Consider the following 14,815-nt stretch of genomic DNA (forward strand, 5'->3'; position numbering starts at 1 on the left):
TACGAAGGTCCAGGAATAAACAGTCCATAATTAGTAGGGGCAAATAAGCTAACTAGCCCAATCTGGGCAGGCTTATTAATAACTAAAACTTGCATGTTGGGTATTTTTTTCTCCACCCTACATTTTTTTTCCTGCATCCCTACATTCTATATGCAATACTAGAATTATCTTTGATAATTTTGAATGATTCTAGAATAAGAGTTCCATAAGTAAATGATATTTTCAGAAAACAAAAAGTCATTTTAGAATATTTTTTTTGGAAAACATTTTTTATTTTTTAGAATGATAAATTCAGAATTCATAAAATGTGTTTAAAAAAATGTTATGAAAATATTTCGAAAAGAGTAATCCAAAAGTTTTTTTAAAAGGAGTAAAATAGTCTTTTCAGCTAATAATGAGGTACAGAAAGTCATTTGTCGGGTGCACGGTGAAATAACTTGCATCTTTTATCAATTTTTCACCTACCCACTTTCATTGTAGAATTAGTATTTTGAATGTAATTATTATATTTCAAAATATTTATTCAGAATGAAATACAACGAACCAAGATTTTTATAGGATAAAATAAATATTCCAAATTTAAATGAGATAAATTCAAGGACACATCTTCACACTTTTATGAATATAGTCACCGATGTATAGATTTTCTTATAGATTTATACAAATGATTTGACATAACTTTTTTTAATTTCTATATATATTTATTTATATAAAGTTTAATTCAATGTATAAAAAAATTGTTTTTCTTAAAGGAGTTTGTCTAAAAATATCCTTAATCAACCTAACTTATTCAAAAGTCGATTCTTCTATCCACCATATATGATTAATTTTATCCACAATCTATAAGTCAACTTTTTTTTTAACTTTTCCATGCCAGATAATGAAGCCTAAAAACTTTCCAATATTATTTGAGAATTTGTATTGGGTTAACATTAATTGCAAAAGTTATATAAATTTCCTAATTTAGGAAAAATGACAAAATTTATTTATTTTTAATGTAAATGAAAAGTTTGAATAAAAACACAAATAATTTGTTAAAATGTTTATTTTTGTGCAAATCTCAATGATAGTAATTATTGACACTTTATCAATTTTAAAAATTTAGAAGATGAAAAGAAAATTGCATATATACCTTTGTCTGTAAGGGTGTGTTTGGATTAGAGGGTGTGGGGGAGTGAAAAGTTGAGGGTGAGTGAGAGTGAAAGTGTGAAGAAAGTTGAAGTTGTTTGGATTGAGGTATGTTAGAGTGGATGTGTGAGGAAAATTTATTGAAATTTGTGAGTGATGTGATAGTTGTAAGAATATTATAAATTATTTTGAATAGTAAAGTTTGTAAGATTACAATTTTACCATTGTATATAAAAAAAGAATAAATAATTATTAATCCTATTTCATATTTTAGTTTATTATAATTTAAAATTAAAGTATAATTTTATTATTTAACATTTTATTAATTAAAAATTATTTTTTATTTAAGTTAATTTATTTACATAATTTTAATATTATATATGATTTTTTAAATTATGTTATGTTATATATATAAAAATATATATAAAATTAATTTTAATAATAATTTTCATTATTATGAATAGCAAAATGAATATATTTTAAAGAGAAAATAGAAATTTAGAATATAACATGAATGTTAAGTAGGTGTCAAAATATATAATATAAAGTCATTACATGAAGAACATAATAATGTTAATTAGAAAAAGAAAAGACATTCCCAGTAATAACATTTTAATCCTCATTGTGGAGACCTTCAAACGGTTTTCTAGAAGACATATCTTATTCTGTTGTATGATAATAATTTTATCTTTTTCATCGGCAACGTCTTCAATGCACCATTTGAAAAAATTACAGCCTAGAACCATGCCACTTCTAATCTATTTTGAAGAAAACAATAAAATTGAACAATGAATAAGTTTAAAATAACATTCTTAAGTTTGTTTCAAACCTATTTGAATAAATTTTACCTTGTAGTTGGGACAACCCCAAAATTATTTTCCAGCATTTTTATGTGTTGTCGCTATTCTCAAAACAACAAATTGTCCACAATCACAAATAGGATCAACGAAGGCACTTGTGCTCCCAGTAGCATGGGTAAAAGTACCACGTTTTTGCACACTACAACCAATACAACTAGATGACGACGTGTTGTGATACGCAGACATTGAATGACACTTAACCAATGCTGTCGAAGTAATAAGATGGTAAAAAAGTTGCATTAAAAACAATATGATTATGTAAATAAGTAGCATGAAAAGTAGCATAAAACCTTAACAATAACAATGTCAACGTCAAAAATAACAAAGCAAAATATTACATGTCCAATAACTAACAAAGACAGTCAAATATTACATGTCCAGTAACTAACAAAGACAGTCAAATATTACATGTCCAATAATTAAAGGTAACCCCTACGCAGAGATATGAAATCAATGCCTAGTCATAAATCCAAACAATTTTGTCATTCGACGCTCATATGGCATCCCAAATAGTTGCTTAACTCTTCTGGGATGGTCACATAAAAACTCGTAGCATTGATCAATGAGTTTTTCATCTTGAATGTTTAGCTCCACGAGCATTGCCCAAATATCAGACTCTGAGTACTGGTATGAGGCATGGCGTCGATGGTGGTGTACATGCTGAGCATATAGGTCGTTTCTTCTTCTAATTTCGGCAGCTATATCTTGAGCTGTCGTTGCCTGTGCACGAGCAATATTCACCAACTGAGAGGCATTTTCATTTCCATCCTTCATTGATGACACGCATTGTTGAAGATTACTATTCAACATTGCAAATTGATCATCAATGTCGTCCATAGTGGGGCCTTATCTCTTTGATCCTTGGGATGAGGATGTGCCCGCAGAGCCAGCAGACGGCATAGAAGGAGTGTTTGAGGGTGTGTCTGAAGGAGTGTCACTAGATTGGAATTGAGGAGCAGGTGATCGTGGCACGTAGTCATCTGCCTCCTCAAAGTTCAGTTGTTCGGGGATATAATCCATATTATTCTCCCCAAGGTTGACACTGAAATTGGTCATGTCAGGAGGTGAATTGATGTCACGGGCTGTCTTGACCCGACTTCCCGTGGCTCTATCATTAGACCACAACTCCTCCATGAGGTTATAATGGCGAATGGGATTGAAATGCCATTTCGCCGCAGATGGTTTGGCCTACATACATTTCACATATTAGTATATGATGCGAAATGTGAAGTTAAATGTAATTGTTACATAAAAAAGTACTTATCATTGTACCTTAATCAGCTCACTCCAAACTTCGTCCTCGACTTCAAAAAGTTTGGTGGTCTGAATCCATGCGAAACCACTCAATCCACCAAACAAATCATGGATTTCCCTCCACCTGTCCTTCAGGCTTTTCTAGCGGTTCTTCACATTATTTTTCTTAAGACCCGATAAGTCTGCCTCATTTAAAGCCATAACTATGTTAGTGTATCCTTGAGTGGTCCAGCTACCATCAATTCTACACCCTTTTCGTACCTCGTCAATCATTGCATTCAACAAAATTAGGTCCATCTCCGCCGTCCACTTGGTGAACTCTCGATAAGAACTTGATGAATTTGAAGCCACATTTTTCCCGCGATCCATCTAATTAACTTAAATAAAGTTAGGATGACAAACATTGAAAAATGGTAGAAAATATATTATTTCATGAAATTAATTGTTTACATAATCTTGCCACATTTTGTTTGCTATAGTGTCCCTAATATCACACCCTAGCCTGTAATCATGTTCACGAGCATGGGTGGTGCTTGGTTGGACATCTTGTTCTAACAATTCATTATCTACTTCTTTAAGCAGAGACTCATCATTGTCGATCCCGCGTAGAAAGTTATGTACAATACAACAAGCTAAAACAATTTTTGTCATAGTATCCACATCATAATGTGGCTTAGTCCCACTGGCTATAATTGGAAAACGTTTTTTAAGCACCCCAAAGGTTCTCTCAATTACATTCCTAAGTGATGAATTTCGATGATTAAAAAACTCTTTTGCATTTTGTGGCCCTCTTCGCGAATATTCTTTCAAATGGTATTTCACCCCGCGATAAGGTGTTATTATATTTCGTTTTAACATACAACCTGCATCACCAAGATAGTATTTTCCTACAAAGATTGTGGAAAGTTGGGTTAGTATATAGTACTACAACCTTTTAATTCTTCTGCATACCCAATCCCCTATAACTAACCTTCTGGAATAACCAAAGGATCGCCTCGTACCAAAGCATCTTTCAATATCCTTGAATCGGAGGCAGTTCCTTCCCAACCGGCTAAGACATATGTGAACTTCATGTCAAAGTCATAGGCTGCAAATATGTTTTGGGTTGGCCAATCTTTTCTCCCTCGAAAACGAGGCGCATCAGCACGTGCAACCTTAGCACGTACATGACTCCCATCTATGACCCCTAAACAATCCTAATGTAAACAAAAATTCATAACTTTAATTAAACACAAACTAAAGAAGACATTACACATAATTTCAAGTAATGTTATTATCCACAAACCTTAAAGTAGGGGAAAAATCGTCTGTTGTTAAGGATGTGTGGTTCTACAACTGTTCCATTTGGTTGAATTAAGAATTCTCCCTCCAATCTTAAAATTGCACTCAAAACATTATGAAAGTGATGGGAAACTGTTTCTCCAGACCGATGGAAAAAGAATGACACACTTCGATTCTTCACATTATGCTCAATAATGTGCAGAAATTTCGCTACTTGTTCTTCCACGGTTGATCGATATGCATCTTTAACAAGTCCAGTTCCCCGTATTCGTTCACATAATTTAATGAAAGCTTCCGGTCCCATGCAAATAATGTGACGAGATTCTTCAGTGTGAACCAAGTACTCCATCAATTCTTGTCTGCGATGCTCTTTTTGTGGTTGGGACTCACTGATACAGTTGCTTGTAGTAGGCACCGTGCGTAACAATTTCAATCCAAAAGCAATCATACAAAGAATCATGATTGATGCACCTTGATTATTATTTTTATTTGTTTCTTCGATTTGTGAAATTAAATTCATGTTTGCCGCAACAAGATCGTCATAAATTGCAATTGTTTCCTTAAAGTGTACCATCTCTGCCTCGTCATAATTTCTTTTCGAATTCATACCGAACACGGTTACCATATCGGTGTAAAAGTACACCAATACAGTTACCCTAAAACGTACTTTTAATTAATTTTAATAAAAAAATTATTATAAATTACTATATCATTGAATAACATAATTTAATCAAACAACAAATAAATATAAACAAACAAAATAATTTATGTACCATCTAAACAAATATTAACTAAACATTATCAAATTTTATTTAGATTCTGTAAAAATATTATTTACAAATAAAATATTATTTCTTATAAACAATTTAATTTTTAAACACTAATAACTATATACAATTATTATTACAAATTCAAATTTCTTACCTAAACTTTACAAATTTCTGTTTCCATTATGTAAATCATTCATTTCATACAAATAAATATTTTTCCTTAAATGTTAAAAAAATAATAACTATCTACAAAAATTAAAACAATAAATCAAATAAAGGAATTAATTTAATTAACTAAACTCCTTAACATATTTAATTAACTATCTACTAACTCCTTAACATAATTAACTAAACTAAAGTTTAAACAAATTATATTACAACCAACATTAATTTACTAAGTCCTTAACATAATTAACTAAACTAAATTCTAAAAAAAAAATTACAAAACCTTAATCATCCAAACATAAATTAAAAAAAATAACTTTACATAAAAAATTTAAAAACATGAAGATAAGCACTCAAGAACAGCACAATAGGGATGACTGATAGGATGAAGAACACACCACCACGAGTGCCTGAAAACCACATAAAACAAATTAAGAAACAAATAAATTCACAAAATTTAGAACATAATTGATTATCCCATCAGTTATATACACAAGATAATCGATTATCCACGTATAATCGATTATGTTAGTAGGCAAAAAACAAGCATAATCGATTATGACAATGCATAATCGATTATGACCCTTTTTCCACACTTCAGATAATCGATTATGGGTTGAAATTTTTACAGATAATCGGTTAGTGCCTTTACTTAATCGATTATCTACACCATAATCGATTATGTGACCAGTGCGAGTTCAACCATAATCGATTAAGCACCATTCAAAGACATGCTCTCACCTCAGATGAACCCACAAATGAATCCAGATGAACCCAGAGATGAACCCAGAGATGAACCCAACACGTGAGATGAACAACCTATACGTAACTCAAGCCCCTACCACACACTATGATGGCTTACGAATCTCTCCAACCACACTACACTACACACTCTAATGGCTTCGCTTTCTTTGCTTATCTGTGAATGGAGGAACCAGCTTCATGCATCGTTTTATATAGCATTTAACCAGCTTCATTCCACACCTACCTCACCCACTGCATTCACTCAGCTTTCACACTTTCACACGGTCAAACGATTCCAGAGCCAAGTCAGGAATTTGATGCTTTCATGTGGCATGCATGCAGGGGCACTGTTCAACACAAAAGCAAGGGCACCAACATAACTTCTTATGAATGACGTGGCATTCGCTCTCCTCTGCTCAACTTTCTCTTCATCTCAAGGGAGAACCGAAATTCACTTCCCTTTCTCTTTCCTTTCACCCTCATCCGCAACAATACATGGATCCAAATGGGTTGGTGTTGTGACTTCCGTCGTCGACAACAGTACCACCCTTGGAAGCAAACAAACCCTGAAAGAGAATACAATATAATTTAAATGAGACAAAATATAATTTATTAGCAATATTCTTTATATTTTGTTGTAACATGTTGAATTAAGGTTTAAATTCTTGTTCATATATTTAATATCCAATAATATCTTGAATAGAATTGTATTTGAATTCTCTAAGATAATAATACATTACTAAGAATCACGTTCAATAAACCCACAACATTTATGAAAGAGACTAAAAAAAAAAACATAGAACATTTATGCATTGTGAAAAACATTTTAATCTCACAGACTCACTGTCACAACATAATCATAGGACTGCAAAACTGTTGTTCACCCCACAACACCTGCACAATGAAAAACACACATTTTATCATCTAGTTACAGTTTATCCAATAATTTTACCACTTGCCCTTAAAACGAAAGGTGACATATGTACCATATATATATATATATATATATATATATATATATATATATATATATATATATATATAACTTCAAGAATTATCAAATTATCATTTTTCTTTTGAAAACATGTAAACACTTATTTGCTTCTTAGGTTGTTACTTTTTCTCGTAAATTCATCTTTGCATATTAAGTGATCATGTGCAATTTCAGTGCTAATTGGGTGTAGATGCCAACAGAATGTACATTAATTCAAGGGTTAATCTTTCACAAGTTACTATCACTTCACTCATTATAACCATATTGAAAATTAATCTTCATCTTTCTATGTTAAAATAATTTATTATACTTTATAATTATATCGTGTATAAAAAAATTTCAGTTTTTTAATATTTGATATTTTAATTTATAGGGAAGTCAAAATATATTATTTTTCATAATAAGTTTAGGTACTTAATATTATGATTTTTGGAGTCACAATATAATCTTAGATATCTCTTATATGGACAACAATGTGTGTATTATACAATCATATATGTTATCATCATCGTATCTTATGGACATCTTCATGTTTATGTGCGGACACACATCATACAACATATATATGCCACAATATAAACCAATTTTAAAGACAAAAGATAATTAGTTGTTATAGTGACCAAATTAGATATTATTTTAGAGACTAAAAAAATTATTGATTTCTACATTAGTTTCTATCATTAGTTTCTATCATTGATAAATAGTTTCTAAATTGGTATCTAATTAATTACCAAAACTTTTGCTATCAAATTTAGAATCTAAATAATTGATAGTTAAAACCTTAGTAGCTAATTAAATACCAATTTAGAAACATTTATCAATAATAGAAACTAATTTAGAAACCAATAATTTTTTTAGTCTTTAAAATAATATATAATTTAATCATTATAACAATTAATTATTTTTGCTCTCTAAAATTGATTTCTATTCAATAATTTTATTGCAGTGTAATAATATAAACTAATTTAGACATCAATAATGATTTCATTATTTTGTGATACTATTAAAATTCATTTCTATTTAATGATTTTATTATATTCTCACATCTCTAAATAATCTTACTAAATGATTATAATTTAATTAACTCCTTTGCTTTACGTAAGATGTCTAATTAAACAACTTCAAAATATCCTTAAAACTTAGTCAAAATCTCTAAATTATCACTTATCACTTACATTTCTCTTTCATAATCCAAGAAAAGAATTATAGTTATTATAGATATATGAATTTTCTATTAAAATAAAGAATAAAACTATTATAACTTATTTATATATTTTTTTGTTTTTTTTTTATCAATTAAAAATTGTATCATAGTTTGTTTCCATAATGCTACTACAAGACAAAAGTTTGTTTTCTTGTTTTTTAATAGAAAAAGTGAAAGGGGACATATAAATTCTGTATTAATTACAAGTATTGTATGAAGAGTTTTCTAAATTTACGATGAACGTATAAGATTGCAAATATGATATTATGAAATTTAATCACTATAAAAAAAATGAAATAAGGATTTTTAAAATTTCCAGCATTTGAGTTTTTAATATACAGATGGATAAATATATAAAATATATACGTAGAGAAAATAACATATTTTATGTGAGAGTGAGATAGATAAGTCATGATCACGCATTAAAATTATTGTAATCAACAAATATTGAAACTCACAAGTCTAGTAATTTTTGTAAAATATATCTTTGGTCACATGGCATTAAATTTTAATAATTCATGGTTGTATAACTTAAAATTACTACTACCATTATATATGCCTCCAGATTATATATACAAACACGTGGAAAAATTGTTTTAGCTTCATTCTATTTTGATGAAAAACTAGGTTAAAATATATTTTGTATTCTTGATCTTATTTTTAATATCATCTAGTCTTTAAACTTTTAATTTTAAGTCATTTAGTTGAAGTAATACTTGCATTGTATTGCACATTAATTTTGCAGCAATTTCAACCTACCAATAAGGTAAATGAGTAAAAACAACTCCAATTTAAAGGTTAACAAACTTTGAGATGATAACTACCAAAATAAAATGAAAACAGTTTAATATATATATATATATATATATATAATGCATTATATTTTATACTGTCAAGCATTTGTTACTACGTAATTAAAAATCATTGATTTTATATCTAAAATGATTTATAATTAGTAAATGGTTTAAAATTGTCACAAAATATGTTTTAAAAAAGAGTGATAAAATTATTTTGAAATTCACATAAGGATAAAAACTACTCAAATTTAAGAGTTACATGAGTAATTGTTTAAATAAACAAAAGGGTGAAAATTATATATTTAAAATATAAAAATGAAGAAAAAGTTCCAATTTCATCAACTTTACACCAATGTATTAATTTCTTATAAGTTCTAGCTGGATTTAAATATTATGATCCTTCCTTTCTGATCATTCGACCCTTTGCTCGAAATAAAAGGGAATGAAAACCCTAAAAGTGTCTCTTGGAGGTTGTAGGGGTCAATATATTTGTTGCGTGGATTACAACCATTCATGTACTTGATGAAATGCATGGAATGATCCAGATGTAATACAATTTTATTATTTATATGAATACCATGTTTATCCTTATCGTATCAATCACCATTTCTTATTTTCTTCTGGATCCACTCTCTTCATTCTTCTTCTTTAACATTTGTTTCCATGTCATTCCCTACTTATGGGGTTTTTAATTGTTCTTTTGCCAGTTCATATCAATGCTTTGGAACACATTCAAATAAAAAATAATGGGTGGTAGATCAACGTGTGTATTATCAATGCAATAATATATATAAAGTAAATTTTCATAGTCAGCCAGCTACATTTTTGTATCATTGCTTTCTGTATCTAGAAAATGGAAACTGTTTAATATTCCTTTGATTGGAATAAAAAAATGTTTGATAGAGAACTCTATCGAACCTCCACATCCCCAACCATTCCTAATGTTTCCTTTTAAATGAATAAAATAAAGTATTATTAAATAATCAGATATATATAACTATTTTTGTCTATGATTTCTGTTGTTGATTTGACTGGAAATATAATTTCAAATCAAGGAAGGCATTGATTATATAATAAAACGAATAGAAAAAGAAACATGCATGTATTTTTATTTTATTCAGAGCATGCATGTATATTTATGTGGTAGATTTAAAAGGTTTGCCCAAGAAAATAACGAAGGGAAAGAAAGGTGAAATAGGGTCCTAGTGGTCCTCAGGTGATATGTAATGACTTCCTGATTGTATAGGAGTGTATTTCAAATGTTTTTAACTCATTCAACGTAAATTATAATAGTTATAGCTATAACTGTTTCTTTACCATGTATTTATTATATTGTATTATATTAATTTATGTTTTCGATCGTGGGTTCGATCGGTACAATTAATATAGAGAAAAAAAAACATACACATTCGTGTGCTTATTAATTATATTTAGAAAGATTTCAAAAATATACTTAATTACGTTATAAAATTTTCATATAAATAAGTATTTTTAATTGATTTTTTTATTAAAAATAATTTTATTTTATTGAATTTTGAATTGAGTTTCTCTCCTTTTAACTATGGTGATGTGATTTTTTTTGTCATCGTCATTCTTTGGTGTTTTTTCACTTGAAAAAAACTAAAATAAAATACTTAATTAAGTTTCAATTTTTTCATAAAGTAAATTTTTTAAATTAAATTTTTTGTTAATTTTTTTTATCATGTTTAATATCTTTATGTTTTTCTATTGAGTTCCTACATTTATTTAATTTTTTAGTCTCAAATATAATGCTACAAACTTAGACAATAAAATATAAAAAAAATGACATTTTCTTTGATGTATCCAATTTAAAATTTAAAATATTGTAGGATTCACACATTTTAAACATGAGCACACTCTAACTTGAACACATATTGATCTGGTCGGTCATCGGTAGTTGATGACGTCAGCAGAAGATAATCACGTGGACCACTCGTAGGGTGACACGTGGATCGGGTGACAGAAAGACCAGGGAGGAGGTCATCCAAAGAGGTGATCGGTGGTCAGTAGCCAGGTGGCCACCGACAGATCAGTTGGCAGAGAGGTCAGGGGACAGATCACCCAGAACGGTGATCGGTGGTCAGTAACCAAGCGGTCACCGACAGACTAGTTCCCAGATGAACGCTTGGCGGCAGAACGCGAGAAGTAATAGAGCACCGATCAGTCATCGAGTGCATGTTCATCGGGGTCTCGTGTTACACGCAGTTAAGCTGGGACTGAGGTTCCCAGCGAGAGCGTTACGCACGAACCTCGCATGAACATATCTCAGAGAATCGTGCATGAGAGTGGCCTGAGGGAGTTGGTAAACCGGTCAGTGATTGGTGACTCCCTCAACCCATTACGTGCATGACATCGTGAAGGGGAAATCGTTTGCGCAGAGAGCAATGCTTGGTGAGTGTGCCTAGACCAACCACACCTGGCGTTCTCCTGAGAGTATGCGATTTACCCAGATAGAAGGAATGCGCTAAGTTACTCCGCAAGGGAATGACTTAGACACACAGAGAGAAGCGCTAGAGCCCTTCAAGTAGTGACACGTATGTGGTTAGTTGCATGCCTCCACGTGTCATCATCTGAGAGGGGCGCGGTCCAGACAAAGGTGCACTCCGTACCGCTAAAGGTACAGACAAGCGCAGACACGCTCAGACACTCCCGTTTTACTGATTCTGGAGGTACGTTGCCACAGAAAAGCACAACAGGATTCTGACACATGCCAGAGAGGCATAACAGAATTCTGTTAGGCGCAGATACAGAGGGAGGCATAAAAGAGAATCAGAGTGAGATTCAGAGGAGAGTTTTTACACGTTGTTTTTACACACATTATTTCTCTAGTGATTCTGTGATCTAACTTGAGCGTCGGAGCGCCACCGGCCGCAGAGGCGCCACTGTGTGTTTTTCAGGTTCTTAGAGAGGCTATATGTGGAGCGGACTTGGAGGGCACGTGGTGTCAAGTTGGTGAGGAAGATCGTGACGAGGCAACGCTCTTGCGCTAAGTCAACCGGCAGGATCACATATATTCATAGATTTTTCTAACTTAGAACACATATATTCATAGATTTTTCACCTTTAAAGGTTGAGTTTGGGGTTTTGATTTGTTCAAGATAATGAGTCTTGTTCATAGGATTGGATATATGCACGAGTATTCGATCTAAGTCATTTCAAAATAAAAAATAAGGCAATACAAACATTTTTCTTAGTCGGGATTATATAGACAAACGATAACTAACTTCAAACAACTTCAGATACAGTGAGACTCTACTTAAACGATGTCAATCTAGTGTAAAAAAGCTACTTTGTTTCATTATGCTTAACAAGACCCTCTGTCTCTAAATAAAATGGTAGATATTAAGGTGTTTTTAGGTCTATAATAGACCTCTACACCATTGCTACACACATTAAATGCTTATAGTTTAAAGTCTCTTATAATGTCTTTGGGAAGAACAATTTTATTCCATAAATTAATACTAAAACAAAAATCAAATCAATCATGTGGAAACACGAAAAAATAGTTTAAATACTCAAATTTATGACACTCTTAAAACTTAATTAAGTCTCACTTTTATTTTTATTTTTCAAGTGAATACACTTAAAAAATAACAATATAAAGTAACAAAGGACAATAATTAAATACTTAAATTTATGAAAGACTTAAAATTTGATTAAACTTATACTGAAAAAATTATTAAATAAAAAACTAATTTTAAAGAAAAATAATAATTAGTTGTTATAGTAACTAAATTAGAGATCATTTTAGAGACTAAAAAAATTATTGGTTTCTAAATTAGTTTCTAAATAATTGGTTTCTAAATTGGTTTCTAAATAATTGATAGTTAAAATTTGGTGGCTAATTAGATACCAATTTAGAAACTTTTTATCAACCATATAAACTAATTTAGAAACCAGTAATATTTTTAGTCTCTAAAATAATTTTTAATTTAGTCACTGTAGCAACTAATTATTTTTTTTATTTTTTATCTCTAAAATTGGTTTCTATGTAATAATTTTCTTGTAATATATATATATATATATATATATAATGAAATTATATATTATAAAAGACACAAACTTTGACTCCGTATGAAAGAAAATAAAAAGAAAAAGACAAATTCATAGTCATCACAGTATTAATATATCTTGTAAAATAGTTTGATAGAATATTGTTTCAAAATCAACAGAATGATTGTTAATAAAAATTAAAGAATTAGCATGATGCATCTCTTAAAAGAAAATTAGTCAACTGGCTGCATGCATAGCATTTTGCAGCATGTACTTCTTTATATGGTAAAGTATTTTCACTTTCCAATGTTTTATACTTATCATTGGATTACGATGGAACAAGGTTCTATTACATCCAGAGAAAAGGAAGATAGATATTTTCAGAAAAAAAAAGATAAACAAAGTAATTTTATTACAGAGATAAGGGATATACCTCTAATCCATTTACAAATGACTGTGAATTCACAGCACTAACAGAATATTAGAAGCACTAATATATACCAACATTTTTTTTTATATATATATAAACTATAGGAAACAAAAGTTATCATACAAAATTACTGTCAAACTGTAAAAGTATAAAAAACATCGAGACCAAATTTATATACATATATGTATTGTAAAAATACTTTAATTAATCTGTTTTTTGTCATAAAATAAAATTGAGGCTGTACAAAGCATCCATAAAGGTCAAAAGTAAGAATCTTAAAGCAGTAATTAAAATACGAAGCAAGCATTATTAAAATAGGAAGAAGACAGAGTTGGTGCACTTTAGTGGGTGAATTTAGGGTTCTAAATCCACGTAGGTTATTCCTTTCTGAGGCTGAACTTTTACTAAGGAATTTTTCTTTCTAACTTTCAACTCCAAACCCATTAATTTGATTCCCACCACTTGATAATGACATTTGGGTTGCTGCCAGAAAATAAACTATTAACATCTTCGTATGTGACAGACAATGCAATACTTTATACTTAATATGAATTTCTTTATCCTCATCCACTACCACTGGAATCATCTGTTGCCGATTTTTCCAAGTGCTAAACATTTTTTTCGTTTCAGTTGTAGTATTGAACATTCGTGGGTGTGTTTTGAATCAAATTTCTATAAATATTAGAGATAAAATAATATAGAATGTAAAGTATTCAATTAGTCTACGTCAACACCAACACAATGTATAGTGTCGTTCATGGCCAACGTTATGCTAATTAGTATCGACTTTGATTTCTGTTTTAATTTTATATGTTTTACTTGTGTTGCTTATGACTTGTACAACTTATTTATGTATTAATTCTAAATTATGATTGGCTTTTATGAAGAATGTAAGAGATTGTCTATTAAAAAACGTATAATAGTATTAACTTTAATTTGATTGTTTATTATTCACCACTTGTATAAGATAGTTTTTGTTTTACTTGTCTTAGTGATTTTTTTTATCTATATACAAAGACATGTTTTACTCTTTTGGAGTTATATTGTAGGTTGTATTGAAACATCTTTTGTGTATAAAACCTTCTCTTACAATCTAGTTGTTGTTTTTTTTTTAATTTTATTGTTGTGTGAATCCAACAATTGGTGTCATATAAAAAAAAAATCAATAAGATAC

The 14,815-nt window shown here is 30.0% G+C and overlaps 1 protein-coding gene across 1 annotated transcript; it reads right to left on the reverse strand.

Annotated features, from left to right (window-relative positions):
- Positions 1-2,834: 2,834 nt before the first annotated feature.
- Positions 2,835-4,983, reverse strand: LOC137816013 (uncharacterized). The gene is made up of 6 exons (XM_068619116.2): positions 4,528-4,983; positions 4,213-4,438; positions 3,693-4,129; positions 3,504-3,611; positions 3,261-3,311; positions 2,835-3,176 (listed from the first exon to the last, which is right to left on the reverse strand). The coding sequence occupies exons 1-6, from the start codon at positions 4,981-4,983 to the stop codon at positions 2,835-2,837; spliced, it is 1,620 nt and encodes a 539-aa protein (XP_068475217.2).
- Between the last annotated feature and the right edge of the window lie 9,832 nt (positions 4,984-14,815).

Source organism: Phaseolus vulgaris, chromosome 1 (genome assembly GCF_051622355.1).
Source record: "Phaseolus vulgaris cultivar YP4 chromosome 1, ASM5162235v1, whole genome shotgun sequence".
In the NCBI taxonomy this organism is placed as follows: Eukaryota; Viridiplantae; Streptophyta; class Magnoliopsida; order Fabales; family Fabaceae; genus Phaseolus; species Phaseolus vulgaris.